The 27,332-nt window shown below is 43.2% G+C and overlaps 1 protein-coding gene across 3 annotated transcripts in view; it reads left to right on the plus strand.

Moving 5' to 3' along the window:
* The window catches only part of LOC115136798 (LIM domain kinase 1-like), a 77,251-nt gene that overhangs the window by 27,510 nt on the left and 22,409 nt on the right, over positions 1-27,332 (plus strand). For 2 of the 3 annotated variants that reach the window (XM_029672599.2, XM_029672600.2), the window contains one exon: positions 16,289-16,427. In XM_029672599.2, coding sequence (XP_029528459.1) covers positions 16,289-16,427 — 139 coding nt within the window. Of the gene's footprint in view, positions 1-16,288; positions 16,428-27,039; positions 27,288-27,332 lie in introns of those variants that run through there. The other variant, XM_029672602.2, reaches the window with a different exon arrangement.

The raw sequence follows: 27,332 nt of genomic DNA on the forward strand, positions 1-27,332 counted from the left end.
TGTTAGGCCCGTTACAAGTTTCACTTCCTTATTTTTAAACATTGTTTCCATCTCCGCTTTTCTCACTTTTGTGACCAGAAATATTACAGATGGCTTATTCCAGAAGTGCTTGTTAGGCTATGTGTTTATGAACTTAGACCGTGTCTCTACTGTGCGTCCCTTTTATGTGACAGTATGTGTTTACAATCTATGTTTGTTTGTCTACCACTCACCCAGTGTGCAGAAGTGTGCATTGTTGAGTCTAGTACACATGTTGACTGTATTCAGGCTGTCACAGTACTGACTCTCCCTCACTCTGCCTGTGTCTCTCTAACTCCCCATATCTGACTTTGATCATAACTCCCTGTCCACCCTAAGCATGATTTTCCAGCCTCTCAGCTGTTTGCAGTGTGTCAGGCCCAGAGAGTACACCACAGTATGAATAAACTGGATTAGGGATGTAGAGAAGCTTTCCTGTGTTCACTGATTCCAGCTTGTGTGTGCGTGCGTGCGTGCGTGTGCTGCCTTGTGTGAGTAGTCAGATACTGTACGCATGTTATCCAGCGACAGCCAGACCATCTAGGGGGAAATTGTTCATCATTTATAAATAGTGGGTCCTATAATCACAAAACTGTGAATGGGTGTGTTGTCTTCCATGGATTTTGGAGAATACTATGGTGAACTGTAGCTTATGAGTTATTCTTCATGCTTTCACACATGTTGTGTAAACACTCTTTAGCGTTGTCACTTTCTCATCATATGATGCAAATAATTAATAATACCAGCCAGATTTCTGTATTTTGAAAGTTATATATCTTGAAAACTTGATTGCTGACATGCAAAACATTTTGGGACTATATCAACAATGAACTAATGAAACAAATACCAAAAGATAGTTTTTTGGTGTTCTCCTTTTATGTGTTACTGAGGTAGGCTAAGTTAGTTGTGGTAGGAGTGTTCATAAGGGTGATCATTTGTAAGCTGTGTGCAGGAGCTTCCTCATTTGAATTACATCATACACTCTAATCCAACAGGTGCATTCCTTTTGAAGTAGACATGAATACTCAGATTAGGAGCTGAAACCTGATCAATTTTATTTCACCTTCATTTAACCAGGTAGGCCAGCTGAGAACTAGTTCTCATTTACAACTGCGACCTGGCCAAGATAAAGCAAAGCAGTGTGACAAAAACAACACAGAGTTACACATAGGGTAAAGAAAACGTACAGTCAATAACACAATAGAAAAATCTATGTACAGTGTGCGCAAATGCAGTAAGATTAGGGAGGTAAGGCAATAAATAGGACATAGAGGTGAAATAATTACAATTTAACATTGACACTGGAGTGATAGATGTGCAGATGATGATGTGCAAGTAGAGATACTGGGGTGCAAAAGAGAAGAAAAAAATATATATGGGGATGAGGTAGTTGGGTGGGCTATTTACAGATGAGCTATGTACAGGTGCAATGATCAGTAAGCTGCTCTGATAGCTGATGCTTAAAGTTAGTGAGGGAGATATAAGTCTCCAGCTTCAGTGATTTTTGCAATTCGTTCCAGTCATTGGCTGCAGAGAACTGGAAGGAAAGGAGGCCAAAGGAGGTGTTTGCTTTGGGGATGACCAGTGAAATATACAGTACCTGCTGGAGCGCATGCTATGGGTGGATGTTGCTATGGTGAGCTGAGATAAGGTGGAGCTTTACCGAGCAAAGACTTATAGTTGACCTGGAGCCAGTGGGTTTAGCGACGAATATGTAGCGAGGGCCAGCCAACGAGAGCATGCAGGTCGCAGTGGTGGGTAGTATATGGGGCTTTGGTGACAAAACGAATGGCACTGTGATAGACTATATCCAATTTGCTGAGTAGAGTGTTGGAGGCTATTTTGTAAATGACATCGCCGAAGTCAAGGATCGGTAGGATAGTCAGTTTTACGAGGGTGTGTTTGGCAGCATGAGTGAAGGAGACTTTGGTTGCGAAATAGGAAGCCGATTCTAGATTTAATTTGGGATTGGAGATGCTTAATGTGAGTCTGGACGGAGAGTTTACAGTCTAATCAGACACCTAGGTATTTGTAGTTGTCCACAAATTAAGTCAGAACCGTCCAGAGTAGTGATGCTAGTCGGGTGGGCGGGTGCAGGCAGCAATCGGTTGAAGAGCATACTTTTAGTTTTACTAGCATTTAACAGCAGTTGGAGACCATGGAAGGAGTGTTGCATGGCATTGAAGCACGTTTGGAGGTTTGTTAACACAGTGTCCAAAGAAGGGCCAGGAGTATACAGAATGGTGTCTCCTGCGTAGAGGTGGATCAGATAATCACCAGCAGCAAGAGCGACATCATTGATGTATACAGAGAAAAGAGTCGGCCCGAGAATTGAACCCTGTGGCACCCCCATAGAGACTGCCAGAGGTCCGGACATTAGGCCCTCCGATTTGACAATCTGAACTCTATCAGAGAAGTAGTTGGTGAACCAGGCGAGGCAGTCATTTGAGAAACCAAGGCTATTGAGTCCGCAGATAAGAATGCGTTGATTGACAGAGTCTAAAGCCTTGGCCAGGCCGATGAAGACGACTGCACAGTGCTGTCTTTTATCGATGGCGGTTATGATATAGGACCTTGAGTGTGGCTGAGGTGCACCCATGACCAGCTCGGAAACCAGATTGCATAGTGGAGAAGGTACAGTGGGATTCGAAATGGTCGCTGATCTGTTTGTTAACTTGGCATTTGAAGACTTTAGAAATGCAGGGCAGGATGGATATAGGTCTGTAACAGATTGGGTCTAGAGTGTCACCCCCTTTGAAGAGGGGGATGACCGTGGCAGCTTTACAATCTTTAGGGATCTCAGACGATACGAAAGAGAGGTTGAACAGGCTAGAAATAGGGGTTGCAACAATTTTGGCGGATAATTTTAAAGAGGATCCAGATTGTCTAGCCCAGCTGATTTGTAGGGGTCCAGATTTTGCAGCTCTTTCAGAACATCAGCTATCTGGATTTAGGTGAAGGAGAAGCAGGGGGGGCTTGGGCAATACGCTGCGGAGGGTGCAGAGCTGTCGGCTGGGGTATCGGTAGCCAGGTGGAAAGCATGGCCAGCCGTAGAAAAATGCTTTTTGAAATTCTCGATTATCATAGATTTATCGGTGTTGACTGTGTTTCCTAGCCTCAGTGCAGTGGGCAGCCGGGAGGAGGTGCTCTTATTCTCCATGGACTTTATAGTGTCCCAAGACTTTTTGGAATTAGTGCTACAGGGTGCAAATTTCTGTTTGAAAAAGCTAGCCTTTGCTTTCCTAAATGACTGTGTATATTGGTTCCTGACTTCCCTGAAAAGTTGCATATCGTGGGGGCTATTTGATGCTAATGCAGTACGCCACAGGATGTTTTTGTGCTGGTCAAGGGCAGTCAAGTCTGGAGTGAACCAAAGGCTATATCTGTTCTTAGTTCTACATTTTTTGAACGGGGCATTCTTATTTAAGATGGTGAGGAAAGCACTTTTAAAGAACAACCAGGCCTCCTCTACTGACGGGATGAGATCAATATCCTTCCAGGATACCCGGGCCAGGTCGATTAGAAAGACCTGCTCTCTGAAGTGTTTTAGGGAGCATTTGACAGTGATGAGGGGTGTCGTTTGACCGCAGACCCATTACGAACGCTTACAATGAGGCAGTGATCGCTGAGATCCTAGTTGAAGACAGCAGAGGTGTATTTAGAGGGCAAGTTGGTCAGGATGATATCTATGGTGCCCATGTTTACGGATTTAGGGTTGTACCTGGTAGGTTACTTGATAATTTGTGTGAGATTGAGGGCATCTAGCTTAGATTGTAGGATGGCCGGGGTGTTAAGCTTATCCCAGTTTATGTCACCTAACAGTACGAACTCTGAAGATAAATGGGGGGCAATCAATTCACATATGGTGTTCACTGGGTGCTTCTCTTTTCTGCTCCCTCCTTCCCCTCTTTCCTTTCTTCCTCTTCATCCTCCGTCACTCTATCAACATTTCCTCAAATTTATCGTCCATCATTCCATCACTCTTTCTCTCCTCCTCTGCCGTTACTCTATTTGTCCTTGAGGAGCTTGTAGGGGTCAGAGACACCGTCTGTTTCCTTTCTCTGGCTTTGCTCACCTAAGTATAGAGCAAATTTTAAATGACTTCTTTGGTTAGCTTTTGGCTTATCTCCTAGCCCAGGCCTAGCTTGCCACACAGTTCTTATCTAGTTGGACAATGGCTAGGTTTGGCAGTTGCAGTTGGGTATTCTTAGGGCTCTGGTTATGGCTATGGCTCAGGGCTAGCTCGCCCGAAAGCTCCTTATAAAATGATCGACTTCAGGAACTCATCTGGTTTGTGGATTTAAAGATTATAGAGAAAATGTGGTGCCAGGTTTATTTCTCCCCCCCATTTTTAGACTGAGGTCAGTGACTGACACACTGTCTCTGTTCTGTCTCCAGAACCAAGGACACACAGTTCGGTTTAATTAAGTATTTTTGCAAACCGACTGCAACGTTCCATTGTTAATCTAAGACGATGACATTTGCAAAGGAAAGGGGACATGTACATGTAGGTTCAAATTCAAAAGCTTTATAACTTTGACCTCAATAAAAGCCTTTAATCAGACTTTCAGAAATTATATTTCACCTCCCTTATCTCAATGTATATAGAATGTATTCACTATTTCACTCCTATACTTTTTCATTCACTGTACCAGTTATATCAGTCCAACAGTGTCCAAAATCCAGGACTCAACATGTTTGTATGCTGAACTGAATAGATAAATAGATTTTATTTGACAATTTAAAAACTCTAGCTGCACAAGTGGATACACTGTATTTGAAATCTTTGAGGATAACACAAAAAGTTGTACAACTTCTTCTATGCATTGTGGTCCTCTGAACAGTGACTATTCACTGATGCTAGGACAGAACCACAGCCAATGTTGTTGGGCCCCTGATAGCCTCCATCACTCATGTCTTGTTTTTTCCGTGGTCATGGAACATTAGAGAATGAACGGCCATTCTCTTTTTCCAGTCCAGTCCGCCCCAGACAGACAGAATGTGCATAGATAGCGTGCTGAAAGCCAGACAGAGACAGGGCTTAGCGAGCACAAAGGAATCTGCCTCCATCTACACTATTCACCCCCCAGCCTACAGCCACCACACGGCTCAACAAAGCTCCGTTACCTGCCATGCCCCTGCTCAATAGACCAATAGACTGCCGGTGCTACAACAAAAACTGTTCACCATTGACAAAAGCGTTCAGCAGCCATCTTAGAACTGAACCCAGCCAACCAGCTACTGTGTTAAAAATGCACAGACTAGCTTTCCCCTGCTCTTTTTGTTCTTGAGAGCTGCAGACAACAAAAACACAGGGATGGCTGAGTCCGGCACTGAGGGGGTTAATGCCGGCTCTTTACTGAGCTTGCAATTGCGAGGGGAGGGGGTTCGACCTGCGTCTGATTGGCTGTGGGATTTCCTGGGAGGATTTGAAAACACCCAATGGGGAGGGGCCACCAAGATAATGAGGTCATGCTTTTTCTTGGGAGTGACATCAAGGGCTTGGGGGTCTGGGGAGACAGCAACGAAGGAATGATAAAAAAGATTGAAATGATAATAAAGGGGTGCAGAGAGGGGGGAGTTGGTTGGGATCGTGATAAATGTGTCTAATTTTATGGGTTGCTCTCTCTCTTTCTGCACCAATAATGCACATGCTTACCTCACTACACATCCTTATACTACTTAGTAGTAGGGAAATCCTTACATCCATCCATCTCACTGTAGAATCTACTCTATTCCCAGCACGCAAATATTGTTTAAATTATGTTATTATCAGAACTGGTTTTAATCTTGTTGTAATCTGCTGAATTCCCTTTTCCCTGTCTGGTTGGGGAAATGTAACATTTTATTTTGTTCCACTGAGGAAGATTTGTAGGAAAACTTTGCCTCCTGCCAGGAATTCCCCCCTCTATTCCTGTCTCGGTATTCCCTTCCAGTGGGATAGTCACTGGCTTGTTGACAAGATGCGAACAGGAGAGGGGTCTCCCTGGTCTCCCTGACGCTATCGTTTCCTCATCTTGTTTTCCATTACATACTCTAACGCTCTCTCTTTCTCTCTCTGTATATCTTTCTCTATCTCTCTCGCTCTTTCTCTGTATATCTTTATCTCTCTCTCTTGCTCTTCCTCTCGCTCTCTTTCTTCTCTATGCATTTCTCCTCTGGCCTCTTCTTTATCTCTCTCTCTCTCTCTTTCTCTTTCTCTTTCTCTCTCTCTCTCTCTCTCTCTCTCTCTCTCTCTCTCTCTCTCTCTCTCTCTCTCTCTCTCTCTCCAGCTCTGCCTTCATCTGCCCTCTCACTCTTTCTGTCTTTCCCCCCTCTCATAAGACATATGTCATATTTCCTCATAGTCACATGCTTCTTGTGGGTTGCAGTCTTGCCAGCAATACCCGCTCACAAGAACAACAAGCACTGTATGTAATATAGACACAAATTACATTTTAGATACTAGTCCGGCCGACTGATTAAAAACAAATTGAGAGAGAGATTTGGAGGCTACATGTATGGCACATGATTTCTTGCGTTTTTCGTGATGCTACATCGTAAAAAATATTTCAAACTTAAAATCTTTCAACACCTTGTTGGAGGTTCTCTCCTCTCGTCCTCTCCTCCCCTGCCCAGTACAGAGGGTCCTTCCTGTAGACATGACTCACTTCCTTCAGAGGTGTCTCTGCCCACGTCATACCATGACCTCTGTCTTCCAGACAGAGAGAGCGGATGGCCAGACTGACATTTTGAAGAGTCCCACCAGAAAGTCTGAGTATTAAACAGACAATGCCTTTTGGATTCAATAGTTTGCACGGTTGACTAGTGATGTATTTTTTCATCTTTATGAATACCTTTTTGTATTGAAATGTCATCTCCAGCAATACTCCATTCAACTCAGTCATGTGAGGGGTTATCAGTGAAGTCGACACATTCTATGTGATCTGACTGCTGCGGTAAAATTAATACAAGAAACAGGAAACACAGCTTAACGTATGGCTGTTGTTTAGTTAGAGACTATGGTACTGGTTTTAGAGGGTGACCAATACATCACAGTACACAGCGGAGATGGCAGGTTGGTGTTGGAGTTAGTGGTTCTGTGCAGGAAACTTTCCAGCTAGATGTGTCTGTCCCCTGCAGAATTGGGGAAACCACAGACATCTGTGTGTCTACTCATTCTGAAACTTTGGTGGGTGGGCTTGTGTTACTATCTTTGTGGGGACATTTCCGGTACCCACAAGTTTCAGAATGACCTACTGTCGTGACAGGTCAAATTGGCATCATTTTATTCTTGTAAACTAAACCAATTATTAAATTCATTGATCTTTTGCTTTGATACCCATTTTTTTTTTAAATCTACTTTGCACATTCTTCCACTGCAAATCTACCTTTCCAGTGTTTTACTTGCTATGTTGTATTTACTTTGCCACCATGGCCTTTTTTTGCCTTTTACCTCCCTCATCTCACCTCACTTGCTCACATCGTATATAGACTTGTTTCTACTGTATTATTGACTGTATGTTTTGTTTTACTCCATGTGTAACTCTGTGTCGTTGTTTGTGTCGAACTGCTTTGCTTTATCTTGGCCAGGTCGCAATTGTAAATGAGAACTTGTTCTCAACTTGCCTACCTGGTTAAATAAAGGTGAAATAAATAAATACAATTTTAAAATTTAAAAAACACTGGCAGCAGTGGATCTTGGTCAGATATCTGGGTCAAGTGGTTTACATGGTAAATAGACAGAGCTCCAGGCATAATCAAATCAAATTGTATTCGTCACATGCGCCGAATACAACAGGTGTAGACTTTACAGTGAAATGCTTACTTACCGGCCCCTAGCCAACAATGCAGTAAAATATATATATATATATATGAGTAAGAATAAGACATAAAAGTAACAAGTAATTAAAAGGCAGCAGTAAAATAACAATAGCGAGACTATACACAGGGTGGTACCTGTACAGAGTCAAAGTGTGGGGGCACCGGTTAGTTGACATAATATGTACATGGAGGTAGAGTTATTAAAGTGACTATGAATAGATGATAACAACAGAGAGTAGCAGCTGTGTAAAAGGGGGGGGGGGGAATAGTCTGGGAAGCCATTTGATTAGATATTCAGGAGTCTTATGGCTTTGGGTAGAAGCTGTTTAGAAGCCTCTTGGACCTAGACTTGGCGCTCCAGGACCACTTGCCATGTGGTAGCAGAGAGAACAGTCTATGACTAGGGTGGCTGGAGTCTTCAACGATTTTCAGGGCCTTCCTCTGACACCGCCTGGTGTAGAGGTCCTGGATGGCAGGAAACTTGGCCCCAGTGATGTCCTGGGCCGTACGCACTACCCTCTGTAGTGCCTAGCGGTCGGCGGTCAAGCAGTTGCCATACCAGGCAGGGATGCTCTCGATGGTGCAGCTGTAGAAGTTTTTGAAAATCTGAGGACCCATGCCAAATCTTTTCTGTCTCCTGAGGGGGAATAGGTTTTGTCGTGGGAACGACTGTCTTGGTGTGCTTTGACCATGTTAGTTTGTTGGTGATGTGGGCACCAAGGACCTGCTCCACTACAGCCCCGTCGATGAGAAGGTCCTCTCTTTCATGTAGTCCACAATCATCTCCTTTGTCTTAATCACGTTGAGGGAGAGGTTGTTTTCCTGGCACCACACGGCCAGGTCTCTGACCTCCTCCCTATAGGCTGTCTCGTCGTTGTCGGTGATCAGGCCTACCACTGTTGTGTCATCTGCAAACTGATGGTGTTGGAGTCGTGCCTGGCCGTGCAGTCATGAGTGAACAGGGAGTACAGGATGGGGCTGAGCACGCACCCCTGAGGGGCCCCTGTGTTGAGGATCAGCATGGCGGATGTGTTGTTACCTACCTTTACCACCTGGGGGCGGCCCGTCAGGAAGTCCAGGATCCAGTTGCAGAGGGAGGTGTTTAGTCCCAGGGTCCTTAGCGTACTGACCAACCTGCCCTCTAAATACACCTCTGCTGTCTTCAACCAGGATCTCAGCGATCACTGCCTCATTGCCTGTGTCCGTCTGGGGTCTGCGGTCAAACGACCACCCCTCATCACTGTCAGAAATGAGAGGTTGAGGGGAGTGGAAGAATTAAAAACAAATAAAATTAAACTATTGTAAAATAGACTGTCCATAAAATGTATATAGTATGTATAAGCTGGAAATACAGGCCTAAGTGTTGTTGTTCACTAGTTTTCTCCAATTGGGGGCCAGTAGGGTTGGAGGGTAATAAAGGAAATATATATATTAAAAAAATATTATAATAATAAATAAAAGACAAAAAAAAATTATCAAGTAAAATACACCAGGTGCAATTTCAAAATTTGTTTGCGCATCAGCAGTTTTTTATCCTGTTATGTCAGTCACTCAATTAGCTGACAATTAGCCATGTACATTTTTAGATTGGTAGTGAGTCTAGTCAGCTGTTTAATCTTTCCTGTAGTAATCATGGCCAAATACCGATGGTGCACCCAAGGCATATCTCCAGGGGGCCCCAATTGATTTTGTCATTCTCACTCCGATATGATATTGACATAACTCATCGCAAAATGTGTAGATTTGGGAATTTAGCTTTAAAGGCCTTTATTTCAACGGAAATTCCTGTCCTATAACAGAAATTCTCGTTTAGGTTCCACCTCCAAAGAATGCCGCAGGTTGCTAATACATATTCATGAATTGGGGGTGGGAACGTTGTGGTGATTTCCAGGTGGAGTGGAGAAATAACAATAAGTAGGGCACTGACAGCAGTCAGTGTCGATAGCGAGCATGCTAATCTTATCTAGCTAGCTAAAGTTATCTGTTGTTGCTACACTGTATTCAAAAGATTTGCTGGCTAGGCTATGGCTGGTTCAATCTTATCATATGACTATTTTATAAATGTTAAAATTGTATATATTTTTTTTTCATACAGACTAGAAAAACATTTTTGTGAAACTTGAAAAATTATCCAATGGATTATAAGGATTTGCTGGCAAAAAAAAGTGGAGGTGCAAAAACATACGTTTGCACCTCCTATTTGAATTTGCTCCATGGCTCAGGCATCTACCGCGAAAAGCTGTTTGACTCAGCCAAATATTATCTATTACATTGCTCAGTTCAGTCACGACTCACGAAGAGGAAGGACTTTGCAGGTGTTTCTGATATTAGCACAACATAATCATAGAGGAAACACACATCATTGGCATGGGAAATTACCACTTCGGATTTCCCGATTCAACCCCAAATATATACTCTGACAAAAACGATGACTTATTGACTTACATCGTTGTGCAACATCATGGGTAAGAATGGGCATTGTCTTTCAGCTCTTGTGGATGTTTAAAACTGATACAAATTCTTGCCACCCCATGGCAAAATGAGTAGAATTGCAATGTTTTTATGAAATTGCTACATTTTCTCTCCACCATGGAAAAACGTGTAAAATTGCAGAATTTTTTTTCTCTCTCCGCTGTCAAGAGAGGGGCCACTAAAATGTTTTGCAGAGGGGTGACAAATCTCACTTTGGGCCCCCAAAAGGCTAGAACCGGCCCTGTAAATAAGATACACAGCAGGCAGTTCAAAGATAATTACAGTATACAAACATCAAGCTAATGAAATAATCTCTGAATCTAATATCTCTAAATAAGAGCATCACTGTGATCATAGAGTCAATGCTAGGCAAAGAATTTGGCGAACTATGTTGATTACACAGTGTGTTTTACATATCAATATGTTTTTTTATATATACAGTATATCTAAAGTGAATGGTGAATGATGTGAAAAGTGCCATTTCTTCTATGAATCCAGTGTTTTGGTGGAACAGTTGTCTCTATGAATACAGTGTTTTGACCAGTCTTTCTGTCTCTGCCTGTCTCTGCCTGTCTCTATGTGAGTGGTGATTTAATATGACATGGGTTTCTCTGGGGCTGGGGGGGGGTCAAGGAGAATGAAGTGGAGTGGAATTTTATTACAAGGCACTTTGGCTGATTCCATTTGGCAATAGAGGGGTTAGAGAGGGGTCTCCAGATTTTATGACTCCCTCCACCTCTCCTCCCCCTTCTTTGGATGTTTCTAGGCCCGTAGGTAGTTGCAGTTGGGTGTCTGACATCTCAGAACCTGGGATCTTTCCTAGTTGCTTGTCTGTTCGCTTGTGGAATAGTCATTTGTCATCCTTTTTGTTTATTTCTCTTTCCATCCTTCCACTCCTCCCCCAGCTCATCCCTCCTTTCACTGCCTCTCTCTCTCCCTTCCCTTCCCCTCTCTCTCTCTCTCTCTCTCTCTTTCTCTCCTCCTCACCCTCTCTCTCTCCCTCTCTCCCCTCCGGCCCTCATAACAGAGCCCTAGGAACTTGTCACCCAAAGCTCACCTCATCAAGTAAAAATCCATCTATCCAGGGAGGGGAGGCATTGCCTCCAGGGAGAGGAGGCATTGCGCCTCCTCTCCCTGTCCCGGCATATCCTTTCCTTCTCCTATCTCTTTCAGCAGAGCTAAACCTCTTTTTCTCTCTCATCTCCTGCTTTACTCTATCCTTATGTGTGCTCTTTTTTTCTTATCTCTTTTCTCTCTCTATGCTTTCAGCGAGCCCTGCATTTAGCTTACTCTGCTGCGTGGAAAAGAACAGATAATGAATAGATATGAGGTCTGCCTTGTAGTTCATCAGTATCATATCCAGTACCCACTTTTCTCTGTAGCCATTCCTGTGATTAACATCAGCATTTTATCTCATAGTATGTTGGTTATGTGTATCTGATGTGCAGCCCTTAATCTCATTCTGGTCTTCACCACAGACCATTTTCTATTACTCATCTCACATTCACATCTATATTTACCATTGTGTTTTCTCTGTGGTGGATGGTGGGCCACTGGTCCTGTTCAGGGATTCATGTTCAGCCTGTAGATATATGGGTCATGACTGTGAGTAGCATACTATAGTGTTTGTGTTATGTTGTTACTCTTGTCAGTTATTATTTTGGGTCACCAGCTTTGTCCGGCAATATAGGCTACTGTACAGTACAAGTGCAACAGTTTTGTGTGTGTATAGAAAGTAGTAGTACTGAACTCAGGGCAAGCTCTTAGTCATCCAGCGGGGTATTTGGTACAATGGGTAAGAGAGTCTCCCTCTGAGTCTTTCAAAATGTTAATCCTCTTATGTGCCCCCTGTAACGCAAACACGCAGAGGCATGCATGGTACACACTAGAGGTCGACCGATTTTATGATTTTTCAACACCGATACCGATTATTGGAGGACCAAAAAAGCCGATACCGATTAATCGGCCGATTTATACAATAAATAAAAAAGTATTTATTTGTAATAATGACAATTACACAATACTGAATGAACACTTATTTTAACTTAATATAATACATCAATAAAATCAATTTAGCCTCAAGTAAATAATGAAACATGTTCAATTTGGTTTAAATAATGCAAAAACAAAGTGTTGGAGAAGAAAGTAAAAGTGCAATATGTGCTATGTAAGAAAGCTAACGTTTCAGTTCCTTGCTCAGAACATGAGAACATATGAAAGCTGGTGGTTCCTTTTAACATGAGTCTTCAATATTCCCAGGTAAGAAGTTTTAGGTTGTAGTTATTATAGGAATTATAGGACTATTTCCCTCTATACCATTTGTATTTCATTAACCTTTGACTATTGGATGTTCTTATAGGCACTTTAGTATTGCCAGTGTAACAGTATAGCTTCCGTCCCTCTCCTCGCTCCTCCCTGGGCTTGAACCAGCAACACAACGACAACAGCCACCATTGAAGCAGCGTTACCCATGCAGAGCAAGGGGAACAACTACTAGAAGGCTCAGAGCGAGTGACGTTTGAAACGCTATTAGCGCGCGCTAACTAGCCAGCCATTTCACTTCGGTTACACCTGCCTCATCTCGGGAGTTGAACGCACGAAAGTGCTGTTTGAATTAATGTTTACGCGCCTGCTTCTGTCTACCACCGCTCAGTCAGATACTTAGATACTTGTATACTTGTATGCTCAGTCAGATTATATGCAACGCAGGACACGCTAGATAATATCTAGTAATATCATCAACCATGTGTAGTTAACTAGTGATTATGATTGATTGTTTTTTACAAGATAAGTTTAATGCTAGCTAGCAACTTACCTTGGCTTAAAGGTATAAAAAAAGTTTGTTTTTAAAATGGCAAATCGGCCCAAAAATACAGATTTCCGATTGTTATGAAAACTTGAAATCCGCCCTAATTAATCGGCCATTCCGATTAATCGGTCGACCTCTAGTACACACACACATGCACAGGCACAAATCCACCAAAGGTCGCTCCAGACAGACCCTGTCAAAGGGTATCTCACAAACACATACACTTTCACTCGAATGTAATCCTACTACTGTTGCCTGCTACTGTGGGTAACATAAGACTATATTTGGAGAATTAACTGTTTAGTCATAGTCATATGGTCTTCTGTTACAGTACAGTTCAGCTCTACATGCCCTTCCCTGATAAGGTGACTTCAGTTTGGATTTAGCTCGAGAGCATTGAAGCCCTGTGTGGACTGATATGCCTGCTGTGTCAAGAGCAGGCCCAGGTATGACTTTGACTTTGATGTGTAGCTGGAAGACAAGACTGCTGACTAGGTAGAGTAGTGTGTCTGTGTCCTCTGACTACCCTTGACCCAGTTCTTCTGCCTCCTATCATCAAACCACATGCTCAGCATATTGCATGCAGCACGATCAGAGTGTAGTAGTGGGAGCTCTGTAGTAGTGGGAGATGTTCGGAGATGTTCACTATGTGAGCACATGCGCATATCAGAAAGAGGGAGGTTTAGTGTGTGTACATGTGTGTGTGTCTCTGCATGGGTGCATGCGTGTGTGTCCTGGCTTGACTTCAAGAAGTCTGATAACTGCTGAAACCCATGAGAATTGACCTGTCCTCTCCTCCAGTGCCTGCTCAATCTGTTCCACTCACTAACCCCAATCAGCCTCTATCTACGTCCTCATCCTCATTGCCCTCTCCCTCGGCCTCCCTCCCAACAGTTCCCAGGCCCCTAAAATTAATCTGTTAATATTACACCCCATACCCTTACCCCACTGCCTCATTCCCTTTTCCCTCCTAGGCCTCTGGTCTGGATGTTCTGTAGCCCAGCAGAGAGGCATCAGATGGGGATTGATGACCAAAAGTCCCCCTGACTCCCCCAGGTCTGTTCCTATTGATCCCTGGCTGTCTGGCAGAAGAAGGACTAAGAGGGCTGATGGATGATGGTCCACTGGGATGGAGTGGAGACACTCAGTTAGTCATGGATGTCTCACACAGCCTTTTCAGACCATCACTTTGCCCTATACAGCATAGCCCCAGCCAGCAAACAGGTCATCCCAGTAGGCTATAGCTCAGCTCAACTTGGCTCAGCTCATTTCTATGAAAAGGGTAAGGCACAGAGCAGTCTCAAACTCCTGTCCTCCATTTCAAGAGCTCAGCGAAGGAGAGCTGATGACATTTGTTTGTCTTATTTCAACATAGAGCCTGGCTGGAACAGAAATGGGGCAGCAGGTAGCCTCGTGGTTAAGAGCGTTGGGCCAGTAACAGGCAGGTTGTTGGATTGAATCCCCGAGCTGACAAGGTAAAAACCTGTCACTCTGCCCCTGAACAAGGCAGTTAACCCACTGTTCTCTGGTAGGCCGTCATGGTAAATAAACATTTGTTCTTAACTGACTTGCCTAGTTAAATAAAGGTAAACATATATATTTTTTAAATTAAAGTGGTATTGTTGTGGTTTAGAATAGCCAACTAAACTACTTCCTCTCGAACTTGTTTTATCTTGATTCATGGTTGCAGAGAGGTGGAAAGCTGACTACCACCCTGAGCTAGATCAATGTTGTGTCATCTATCTGGTATGTTCAGTATCGTGAGTGTCTGGGTATGTGTGTGTGCGCGTGTTTGTCAGTGGAGGCTGGTGGGAGGAGCTATAGGAGTCAATGGAATGGAATCAATGGAATGGAGTCAACACGTTGTTTCTATGTGTTTTATGTGTTTGGAGCCCTTCCATTCATTCCATTCCAGCCATTACAATGAGTATGTCCTTCTATAGTTTCTAACATCAGCCTCCTCTGGTGTGTGTGTCTCTGGGATTATCGACTGTGTTGTCGTCTGTGCTGTCATCTCCTCTCCCCTTCAGTCCTCAGCCTGTCTATCAGCCAATGATCTCTATCTGCCTGACATCACTACCCAATCATTCAGCTCTGTCCTCTCCTTGAGAGAGATATCTCACTATCAGCTCTCTTAATCCACTGTTACTGACAGCGATAAATCCATTCCTTAAGATCTCCACATGCAGATAGCCCCTTATTACTTAATTATATCATAGACATAAGGCCTGAGGGGGTATCGTATATGGCCTATATACAATGACTAAGGGCTGTTCTTATGCACAACGCAACATGGAGTACCTGGATGCAGCCCTTAGCCGTGGTATATTGACCATATACCGCAAACCCCTGAGGGGCCTTATTGCTATTATAAACTGGTTACCAACATAATTAGAGCAGTAAAAATACATGTTTTGTTGTACCGATGGTATACGCATTCAGGGCTTGAACCACCCAGTTTATAAACGTGGTTATATATTTGAGATGTTTTATTTTAAATCAAATGATATTGGAGCGCATAAAATCACTTTGCAATCGGGTGGATCAAAAGCCACTGGAGTAACAACCATGTTGTTATAGTTGGTTGTTGTGTTTGGACAGCATTGACATGTGAAGGTGTCATTCATCATATCCTTGTTGTTTATTTATTAGTCACAGTGTTGGGGTTTGTCTGTGATCTCACTTTGGTCTAAGACCTAATGTATGTGGAAGTGTTCCTTTAGTCTTAGTGGTTAACGCATCATGGATCTGAAAGTTATTCAACTTAAATGTTCTTATCTGTTGCATTACCTTCAGTAAGACGCATCTCACTGGTTTAGCCCCATGATGGGCTAAAATTAGTGGGGAACTATATAAAAACGTATATATTTTTTTTTAAATACAATTTATTTTTAATTTCTACTTCATCTTTTCAATAATTTTTCTGATTTTCTGATTCCAGCATCAGTTTGTGTTAAAAATAGATTTTTCTTTGGTGGTTTCTGGGTCGAAAAATCTAGCTAGCTCAGCCAGCCATTGGTTAAGCCTTCAGAAGCTGTAAAGAAGGCCTCTGCCATTCAATTGTATTAGAGCAAAACATTTGGAGTTACCCAACAGTGAGCAGTAGCCTACGTCAAAGACCTAGCCAGTTTTACGAAGTCAGCTGTGCTTAACATTTCTCTCTCTCTCTTTCTCCCCCTTGTTCAGATGCTGTGAGTGCAGTGCCTCCCTGTCCCACTGGTACTATGAGAAGGAGGGCCGGCTCTTCTGCAAGAAGGATTACTGGGCCAAGTTCGGAGAGCTGTGCCATGGATGCAATGACCCCATCACCACCGGACTGATTATGGTAACATAGTCTACCGCCACAAAGAGCACAGTAACTAGATCCTCCTGACTAGAGTACTAGAGATCCCTCTCCTCTCTGTCTTCACCAGTCAATCTCTCCAATCAGCCACAGACTTGATACGACACTCCTGTTACAGTCTGTCGGATATGGTTTCCGCAACAACATCCACACAGAAACACTGGTCTCCACTTTACAGTACCTGTAATTAGACAGTATGCTTTACACATCCCTGTAAGCTTTACAGGGAGAGGCATTAACTGTTTCAGTAAAGAGAACAGTCTGAGAGGAGAGGTGTGAAAGGACATGTGGGTCAGTGGAGGATGTACATGAGATCTGCCCTTCTCTGATAAAGGGTGTTGGGTTGGTGTGGAATGGATTGAATAACTTCACTAGTCACCAGAGCAGGGGTCGGTAACAGGCGGGCTCGCAAGTGATTTTTTTTTTGGCCCGCAAAGTCTTAAGAGTAAAAAAAGATCTATATATATAAATCACTTGTGAGCCCACCTGTATATACAGCTCTGGAAAAAATCTAAAGGCCACTGCAAACCTATCAGTTTTACTATTTATAGGTACAGTGGGGCAAAAAAGTATTTAGTCAGCCACCAATTGTGCAAGTTCTCCCACTTAAAAAGATGAGAGAGGCCTGTAAAATCCAGAAAATCACATTGTAGGATTTTTAATGAATTTATTTGCAAATTATGGTGGAAAATAAGTATTTGGTCAATAACAAAAGTTTCTCAATACTTTATATACCCTTTGTTGGCAATGACAGAGGTTTTCTGTAAGTCTTCACAAGGTTTTCACACACTGTTGCTGGTATTTTGGCCCATTCCTCCATGCAGATCTCCTCTAGAGCAGTGATGTTTTGGGGCTGTTGCTGGGCAACACGGACTTTCATCTCCCTCCAAAGATTTTCTATGAGGTTGAGATCTGGAGACTGGCTAGGCCACTCCAGGACCATGAAATGCTTCTTACGAAGCCACTCCTTCGTTGCCCGGGCAGTGTGTTTGGGATCAGTGTCATGCTGAAAGACCCAGCCACGTTTCATCTTCAATGCCCTTGCTGATGGAAGGAGGTTTTTCCAGGCCTGGTGAGGACCTGCCTTACATCATTTGTGCCCATGTCCTCACCAGACATGGGCACAAACCCACCGTCGCTGGACCAGACAGGACTGGCAAAAATTGCTCTTCACTGACGAGTCGCGGTTTTGTCCCACCAGGGGTGATGGTCGGATTTGCGTTTATTGTTGAAGGAATGAGCGTTACACCGAGATCTGTACTCTGGAGCGGGACCGATTTGAAGGTGGAGGGTTCATCCATGGTCTGGGGCGGTGTGTCACAGCATCATCGGACTGAGCTTGTTGTCATTGCTGGCAATCTCAACGCTGTGCGTTACAGGGAAGACATCCTCCTCCCTCATGTGGTACCCTTCCTGCAGGCTCATCCTGACACGACCCTCCAGCATGACAATGCCACCAGCCATACTGCTCATTCTGTGCGTGTTTTCCTGCAAGTCAGGAATGTCAGTGATCTGCCATGGCCAGCGAAGAGCCCGGATATCAATCCCTTTGGGCACGTCTGGGACCTGTTGGATCAGAGGGTGAGGGCTTGGGCCATTCCCCCCCAGAAATGCCCGGGAACTTGCAGGTGCCTTGGTGGAAGAGTGGGGTAACATCTCACAGCAAGAACTGGCAAATCTGGTGCAGTCCATTAGGAGCAGATGCACTGCAGTACTTAATGCAGCTGGTGGCCACACCAGATACTGACTGTTACTTTTGATTTTGACCCCCCCTTTGTTCAGGGACACATTATTCCATTTCTGTTAGTCACATGTCTGTTGAACTTGTTTAGTTTATGTCTCAGTTGTTGAATCTTGTTATGTTCATACACATTTTTACACATGTAAATTTTGCTGAAAATAAACGCAGCTGACACTGAGAGGACGTTTTCTTTTTAAATATCTTTTTACTGTTAACTATAATTTAGGGAATGATTTATGTGGTTGTTTTTTTATTTTTAAAGACTAAATCACCAAGAATTCAGTTAAAAAATATTTTAATTCATAAAATCTGTTCCCAAATATTCCTACAAATAAAACAAGAGACCTGATTGTGCCTCAATGTAATCAAGGTATAACATGTTTATGTTATTTTATGTTATTTTTAAATTTTTGGGCTTTCTTGTGGTCAATTTTCTGGGTACAATTGTTTATAATTATGTTTCGGCATCTGCTCAGGCAAAATGGTGGCTTAATCTAGTTGCCTACCCCTGCACTAGTGGGAGTGCATTCATGTTTTGTTGATGATTGTTTCAAGCACTTTCAATGCTCAACAAAAATTATTCCACACTTGTACTTATATTCCACACGCAATATGCATTAACTGCATTGCTGTTCATTCACCTCCGATTTTCTTTACATAGGTATTTTTCATTGGTAATCACTAGCTTCTAGTATTCACCACAGTTTCCTAGTGTAACAGGCTGTTGGAAAGAGATGACCAAGATGCAGCGTGGTAAGTGTCCATGTTAGATTTATTCGATAACTGAACACTGAAACACAGAGACAGAAAACAGGAACTAAGATCAGGGCGTGACACCTAGTACATAGTCAAATATGAATTATCAATAGACAGATTAAAGCTTCCGCTAAGAGTTCTTGGAAATATATCAGTCTACATTGTGAAAAATCCACGCGTGAGTGTAGCCTGTGAGAAATAATGTTAATTGTGCGGTAACCATTTGTATTCTCCCCAGCAGTAGCATGTCACACTTTGAAATGTGGTGTTTTACCATCAAGCCATTTGAAGTGGGATTTCGCCTAGTTTCTCTCTTTAGTATGTCAAAAAGGGTGAAATATTACAGTGACTTAATCCTTGTTTATGAGCTGTGGTATGCTCAGTATGCCATCAGGGTTTCCAACCCAGGTAGATAAAAATGTAAATAGGTATTTTGTATTGCAAATCAGCAGTAGGCAGGCGGCATAGGCAGCGCATGAGTTTTACGTTTGGGGAAGCTAATTCTCACCATGAAAATGCACCTTTAGAATAAAGCATTCCATGCATCATCACATTTGCAGAGTTATGTTAGATAGCCTACTATTCCTAATGTAATGAGTAGATAGTCATAATTTTGGCTAATAATGCAACTCAATAACTGTTTGCAAAATGAGAGAGCGTAAAGTAGGCTATAGTGCCTTCAGAAAGTATTCATACACACAATAATGACTAAGTTAAAACGTGTTTTTTGAAATGTAGCAAATTTATTGTAAATGAAATACAGAAATATTGAATTTAAATAAGTATTCACACCCCTGAGTCAATACTTTGTAGAAGTACCTTTGGTAGCCATTACAGCTGTGAGTCTTTCTGGGTAAGTCTCTAAGAGCTTTACACATCTGGATTGTGCAACATTTGCCCATTTATTCTTTTCAAAATTCCTCAAGCCATGTCAAATTGGTTGTTGATCACTGCTACATAACCATGTACAGGTATTGCCATGGATTTTCAAGTAGATTTAAGTCCAAACTGTAACTAGACCACTCAGAAACACTCACTGTCTTCTTGGTAAGCAACTCCAGTGTAGATTTGACCTTGTGTTTTAGGTTATTATCCTGCTGAAAGGTGAATTAATTTCCAAGTGTCTGTTGGAAAGTAGACTGAACAATCTACTGAGACACCTCTAATTCACAACACTTTTCTTATCTGGCTTCCTCTTCCATATAATGTCTGTCTGATTTCATCTTTGATAGCGGGGTGGTGGTGAGAGAGTACATCTTGTGCTTGTTGTTAAACTGGAAGAATGAGTTGTTTGGGCACCAGGTTCAAATAAGGGTGATATATTGAGAAATATGATAAAGATGACAACAACATTTGAGCCTGGTTGATTTCACACTGAGCCTGCTAAGTTTCTACATTACAATGTGCTTTCACTCTGCAATGTGTGAAGACATGATGTCACCTCCTTTCATTCCATGACCTCTGGGTCTGAAAAAAAACTCTCACCAGAAATAGGTTAGTTTAGTCTGCTTCTTTCTTCTTTTACTCTCTGTACTTTATTGTTGTCTTTGTTCAATCTCTCAGAAGCCTTTTCAATGGTGACCTTGACCTGACCTCTGGACAGAACAATCCCACCACACTTAAGATTAGGATCACTCCTACCAAAATTTGACCACCGCTTTTAACCCAACCTCTGAAAGACACACATACATATACACACACATACATAGGTTTTTGGAGAGGTGCGGGGGGCTGCCACACTGGGCACCCGGGGAGCTGTTGTTGTGGGGAGTTTAAGTGCCTTGCCTAAGGGCTCAACGGCAGGCAATGGCATGTAGGATTTGATACCTGCAACCCTCCGGTTGCCAGTTGACTTCCAAAAAGATTTTACCCGTCTGACCCAGGATTTGAACTGGCAACCCATTGATTAACCATTGTAATACTGTCTGGCACTCTATTTTTGCTTAATGTTCTATTGTTCTTCAGGGTCAGTCATTTCCAAGAGAAGACTGTATTGAAAAGTGATGCGGTTTCCTCTTGGAAGCATATGACCCTGAAGAGAACTTTTTCAAAATGTTGTTACGTTACAGCCTTATTCTAAAATGTATTTAAAAAAAAAGAAATCCTCAGTAATCTACACACAATACCCCATAATGACAAAGACATTTTAGCAAATATATAAAAACTTTAAAAAACTGACCCTTTGCTATGAGACTCGAATTTGAGCTCAGGTGCATCATGTTTCCATTCCATCATACTTGAGATGTTTCTACAACTTGATTGGAGTCCACCTGTTGTAAATTCAATTAATTGGACATGATTTTGAAAGGCACACACAACTGTCCCACAGTTGACAGTGCATGTCACAGCAAAAACCAAGCCATGAGGTCGAAGGAATTGTCTGTAGAGCTCTGAGACAGGATTATGTAGAGGCACAGATCTGGGGAAGGGGACCAACAAAACTTCTGTAGCATTGAAGGTCCCCAGGAACACAGTGCCCTCCATCATTCTTAAATGGAAGAAGTTTGGAACCACCAAGACACTTCCTAGAGCTGTCCGCCTGGCCAAACTGAGCAATCGGGGGAGAAGGGCCTTGGTCGGGGAGATGACCAAGAACCTGATGGTCATTCTGACAGAGCACTATAGTTTCTCTGTGGAGATGGGAAAACCTTCCAGAAGTACAACCATCTCTGCAGCACTCCGCCAATCGGGTCTTTATGGAAGAGTGGCCAGACGGAAGCCACTCCTCAATAAAAGGCACATGACAGCCCGCTTGGAGTTTGTCAAAAGGCACCTGAAGACTCTCAGACCATGAGAAACAAGATTCTCTGGTCTGATGAAACCAGCATTGAACTCTGTGGCTTGAATGCCAAGCGTCACGTCTGGCTGAAACCTAGCACAATCCCCACGGTGAAGCATGGGGGTGGCAGCATCAGGCTGAGGGGATGTTTCTCAGCGGTAGAGACTTGGAGACTAGTCAGGATCGAGGCAAAGATGAACGGAGCAAAATACAGAGAACTCCTTGATGAAAACCTGCTCCAGAGCGCTCAGGACCTCGGACTGGTGCGAAGGTTCACCTTCAAACAGGACAACAACCCTAAACACACAGCCAAGACAAAGCAGGAGTGGCTTCGGGACAAGTCTCTGAATGTCCTTGAGTGGCCCAGCCAGAGCCCGGACTTGAATCCGATCAAACATCTCTGGAGAGACCTGAAAATAGCTGTGCAGCAACACTCCGCATCCAACCTGACTGAGCTTGAGAGGATCTGCTAAGAAGAATGTGAGAAACTCCCCAAATACAGATGTGCCAAGCTTGTAGCGTCATACCCAAGAAGACTTGAGACTGTAATCACTGCCAAAGGTGCTTCAACAAAGTACTCAGTAAAGGGTCTGAATACTTAAGTAAAAGTGATATTTCATTTTTATTTTATATTAGCAAACATTTTTACGAATCTATTTTTGCTTTGTCATTATGGGGTATTGTGTGTAGATTGATGGGGGGGGGGGGGGGTATTTCATCAATTTTAGAATAAGGCTGTAACTTAACAAAATGTGGAAAAAATCAAGTGGTCTGATTACTTTCCGAAAGGCACTCTATATTGTTAATGCTTATGGTGAACCCTGTTTTGAGGTAATATGTTCAGTAACTCTTAGAGAGAGTTAGTGCTTGTTGTGGTCGCTTAGTTAGGAACAAATATATATTTTTTAATATCCTGGAGCAGACCTCTTTGACGTGCGCAAACACACACTCATTCAATGTTTTTTTGCTCTCTACCTTTTACAGCCAGGATTTGTATGTGTATGTCCTTCTCTGTATCTATGCATCCGTGCAAGAGTGTGTGTCATTTACACTCAACCCACAGCCAGGCTTCTGCAGTGCAATCTTAGTAATTAACCACCCACCCAGCGGAGGCCAGCAGAGCCAAAAGGGAATCAGAGATGGCAGCTAGAGCTCGCCCTTCCCTGCCCTGCCACCTGCTACCCATTACCCAGAGTCCTCTACAGGGCCAGATGTATCACTCACATTTCCCTTACAGTGTAAAGAAACCACTGACGTCCGACCATGGTTCAGTCCAACTAAAACAGTCAGGCAATCACGTTATCACAAAGATGTCAGACCAATGGTGTTATAGATGGACGGACCAACTGACCGACCGAACCGAACGGCAGACAAGGTCAACTTCCTCTGCTGCTTTTCATTCCCTGCACCTTGGACATATGACGTGATGCAGTCCAATCCCACACACCCTCTCTTGGCATCAGGCCAGCCAAACAGGGCAGACTGCATTTCGTCAGCCCACAAAAAGCATCCTCTGAAAGAGGGTTTTGTTTGTTGGAGCCGGGATAGAGAAAGCACTCTAAAACCGTGTGATGCAATGTGGCTGTGACTCAGTCTGCTGATTGAAATGTCACATTGATCAGGTCGTTTTGGTCGGACAAGAGAACAGAATGAATTGAGACATTTCTCACCGTGCCTCTGCTTTCGGTGAGGTTTTCCTATAAGGAGTCCAGAGCCTCAGATCAATGTAAGCAGCCATAAAGCCTCATTCAACCACTGTTTGTGGTTGGATTTGTGATCCAGTGCCACTCACCCTACACACGAGATGATATGGCCGTCTTGTACATTTTCAAGAAGCTTAACACTTGAACTTACATCTGTATGTAAGTCCTATCCTCTGTCAACCATGATCACAGAATCCTGCTCATGTAGGATGAGCTCCTCTCTCTCTATCTCTCTGTTTTCGCCATTGACTTCTGCAGCCTTGATCAGGTGAGTGGTCAGAGTTAGGGGCCAGTAATTTATAACGCCGATTCTGTTCAAGGTGATTTATGACTTGGATACAGAGCCAAGTGCAGTAATTGAATCCACTGTCCTGCTGCCTCCCTCCCCGTTGCCTCCCTCTCTCCTGCCTCCCTGATTTCTACCTCCCTCACTACTGACTACAGAAGAACCTCAGAGATAGTGTAATTTGGACATTAGTTAGCAGTAAAGAATTGTGCCGTTTCTCAAACCGCTTAGGTTAATTTATTCCACTCTGGTATAGTGTTGGCGTGTCCTGCGGGAGTAGGTAGGCTATGTCCCTGCAGGTATTCAAACGGGGTCGCCATGACCCAAAGGCAAGCATGCCAACCACAGCCCCAAGAGAATGAACTCCCTTGGGTGGTTAATAATGCATTTAAAGGCCAGGGTCGTTTCAGTATTGTTATGAGTGGATGGATATTGGGAAATATACATATTTTCAAGGAACTTTACAGTACATGATATGTCCCTCCCTTTCACAGACAATCACAGTTTAGCAACTTCTTATAACAACTCCCTCTGGTGTGAGACCACAAGACACTCACTTTCAGACATTAAAACTGTACGATTTTCAGTTTGTCACCATGGTGATTGAGCAATAGTCAGTGAACAACATGTCAGATTCTGAAATTAGGGTGGGAGCTGGTTTGTTTGTGTCTGGTCAGATATGCCTGGGGGTGAGTGTTGGGAAGTAGACTTGAGTTACTGTAAGGGTTTCAGCATGTCACCGTAGAGGTTGAACAACATTGCAATGGTAGCAGGAATGTGTATTTACAGAAAGGGGGCTTACACTTCCTTCCTGCTAAAGTTTTAGTGAGGTGGAATGTATTTACCATGACCTGCCTGCCTAGTCTTGTTTGACTGCCTGCAATGACTTTGTCAACATTTTCCATCCCACACCATAGAATGGAGAGATCTTTACATATTCACACGTATCCACGCATAACAATATGAACTTCAACCTGGTCTGACACTTTGATGAGCGTCTTGAAAACTCCATCGTTTATAACATTTTGGTACCTTTTCAGATTCAATATTCTTTGCTTTTTAGTGGGGTTTTCCAATTCTATTATACTTGTGGTGGCATGTTCACATTCCTCCCCAATAGAAACCTCTATCTAATGACTTTTTGACCACTTCTGCTTTATTTAAAAATAGAAACGACCTCCATGGAAAACTAGAATTTCACTAGTAGGGAAATCAAATAATTAAGTGCCTTTCTCAAGGGCACAACGGCAGGCATGTAGGATTTGATACCTGCAACCCTCCGGTTGCCAGCTGACTTCCAAAAATATTTTTCCCGTCTGACCCGGGATTTGAACTGGCAACCCTCCAGTTGCTGGCTCATCTCTCTAACCGCTAGGTTACCTACACTATCTCCAATAACACAGCCACCTTACTACACTGTTATGAAGCGTTTCTATTGGCTGAGGTGCCATTGATTAACCATTGTAATACTGTCTGGTACTCTATTTTTGCTTAATGTTCTATTGTTCTTCAGGGTCAGTCATTTCCAAGAGAAGACTGTATTGAAAAGTGATGCGGTTTCCTCTTGGAAGCATCTGACCCTGAAGAGAACTTTTTCAAAAATGTTGTTACGATACAGCCTTATTCTAAAATGTATTTAAAATAATAATAATAATACTTCTCAGCAATCTACACACGATAGCCCATAATGACAAAGCGAAAACAGGTTTTTAGAAATTGTATCCAATATATAAAAAATTAAAAACGGATTTATTATTTACATACGTATTCAGGCCGTTTGCTATGAGACTCGAATTTGAGCTCAGGTGCATCCTGTTTCCATTGATCATCCTTGAGATGTTTCTACAACTTGATTGGAGTCCACCTGTTGTAAATTCAATTAATTGGACATGATTTGGAAAGGCACACACAACTGTCCCACAGTTGACAGTGCATGTCACAGCAAAAACAACAAGCCATGAGGTCGAAGGAATTGTCTGTAGAGCTCTGAGACAGGATTATGTCGAGGCACAGATCTGGGGAAGGGCACCAAAACAATTCTGTAGAATTGAGTGTCCCCAAGAACACAGTGCCCTCCATCATTCTTAAATGGAAGAAGTTTGGAACCACCAAGACACTTCCTAGAGCTGGCCAAACTGAGCAATCGGGGGAGAAGGGCCTTGGTCGGGGAGATGACCAAGAACCTGATGGTCACTCTGACAGAGCACTGGATTTTCTCTGTGGAGATTGGAAAACCTTCCAGAAGTACAACCATCACTGCAGCACTCCGCCAATCAGGTCTTTATGGAAGAGTGGCCAGACGGAAGCCACTCCTCAGTAAAAGGCACATGACAGCCTGCTTGGAGTTTGTCAAAAGGCACCTAAAGACTCTCAGACCATGAGAAACAAGATTCTCTGGTCTGATGAAACCAAAATTGAACTCTCTGACTTGAATGCCAAGCGTCACGTTTGGAGGAAACCTAGTACCATCCCCACGGTGAAGCATGGTGGTGGCAGCATCATGCTGTGAGGATGTTTTTCAGAGGCAGGGACTGGGAGACTAGTCAGGATTGAGGCAAAGGTGAACAGAGCAAAATACAGAGAAATCCTTGATGGAAACCTGCTCCAGAGGTCTCAGGACGTCAGACTGGGACGAAGGTTCACCTTCAAACAGTACAACAACCATAAGCACACCATAAGCACACAGCCGAGACAACGCAGCAGTGGCTACAGATGTAGGACCTTCATTTTATCACAGAGGAAATGTCAAATGTGTATTGTGGTAATTTTGAGGTTTAAAATGGCTTCAGAAGTTTGTAGTTTCCACTTTGAAATGTCAGACTTGATTTTCCCTTATGAAAAATGAATCAACCCCAACAAAAATGTCCATTCATTATAATCCACATAATGATTCACATTTCCTGTTGCTGCAGGATTCTTTTCCAGCTGTAGCAAACTAGCTCAAATTAAGATCCTACGTTTGTAGAATCAGTCTGTCATCCTCCCCACTAGTACAGTAAGCCCTCTAAAAAAACCAATGTTGGATGTAATGATGGTGTCGCGTGAGGGCTTTGTCTAGCCCCCTTTCTTATTTGACATTTCAGACAGAGGATTAAATATGATTGCCTGTCAGTTAGAGGAGCTTTGGAATCAGGGGAACTAGGGAAAGGGGGATGGGGAAGAGAGAGGAAGAAATATGGGAGGGGGTATTTTCTGAAGACATCAGAGAGGAGACAGCCAGCAGGCGCATGGGTGGGCCAGGCCAGGCAGGAAACGATGAGGTCATAAAAACAGAAAGCGAGAGCGGCTGCCGCTTGTTAGAGTTAGATAGAGAACGAGGGAGGGAGGGGGAAGAGCAGCCTGTGATGTCGTTTCAGAGATGAGCTCAGCGGCAAAGGCGTGGGCAGCTCCTCGTTCTCTCTAATTTGGCCGCTGCCTCTGTGTTGTGACAGCGGTGTGGGCTCAACAGAATGAACTAGTCTTGCCGGGAGTAGAGTGGACTGTATAGGAAAGCAGCAGCAGGCGGGAGGCTGCCATGGTGTCAGATTTATTTTTCTGGGGATTTTGCTGTCTCAAGCTGTGGAAAAGGGACAAAAAGGTAAAATGGCTTTCCCTCTGTAGACTGTGATTGAGTGAAAGGGCT

This window comes from Oncorhynchus nerka, linkage group LG11 (assembly GCF_034236695.1).
Source record: "Oncorhynchus nerka isolate Pitt River linkage group LG11, Oner_Uvic_2.0, whole genome shotgun sequence".
NCBI lineage: Eukaryota > Metazoa > Chordata > Actinopteri > Salmoniformes > Salmonidae > Oncorhynchus > Oncorhynchus nerka.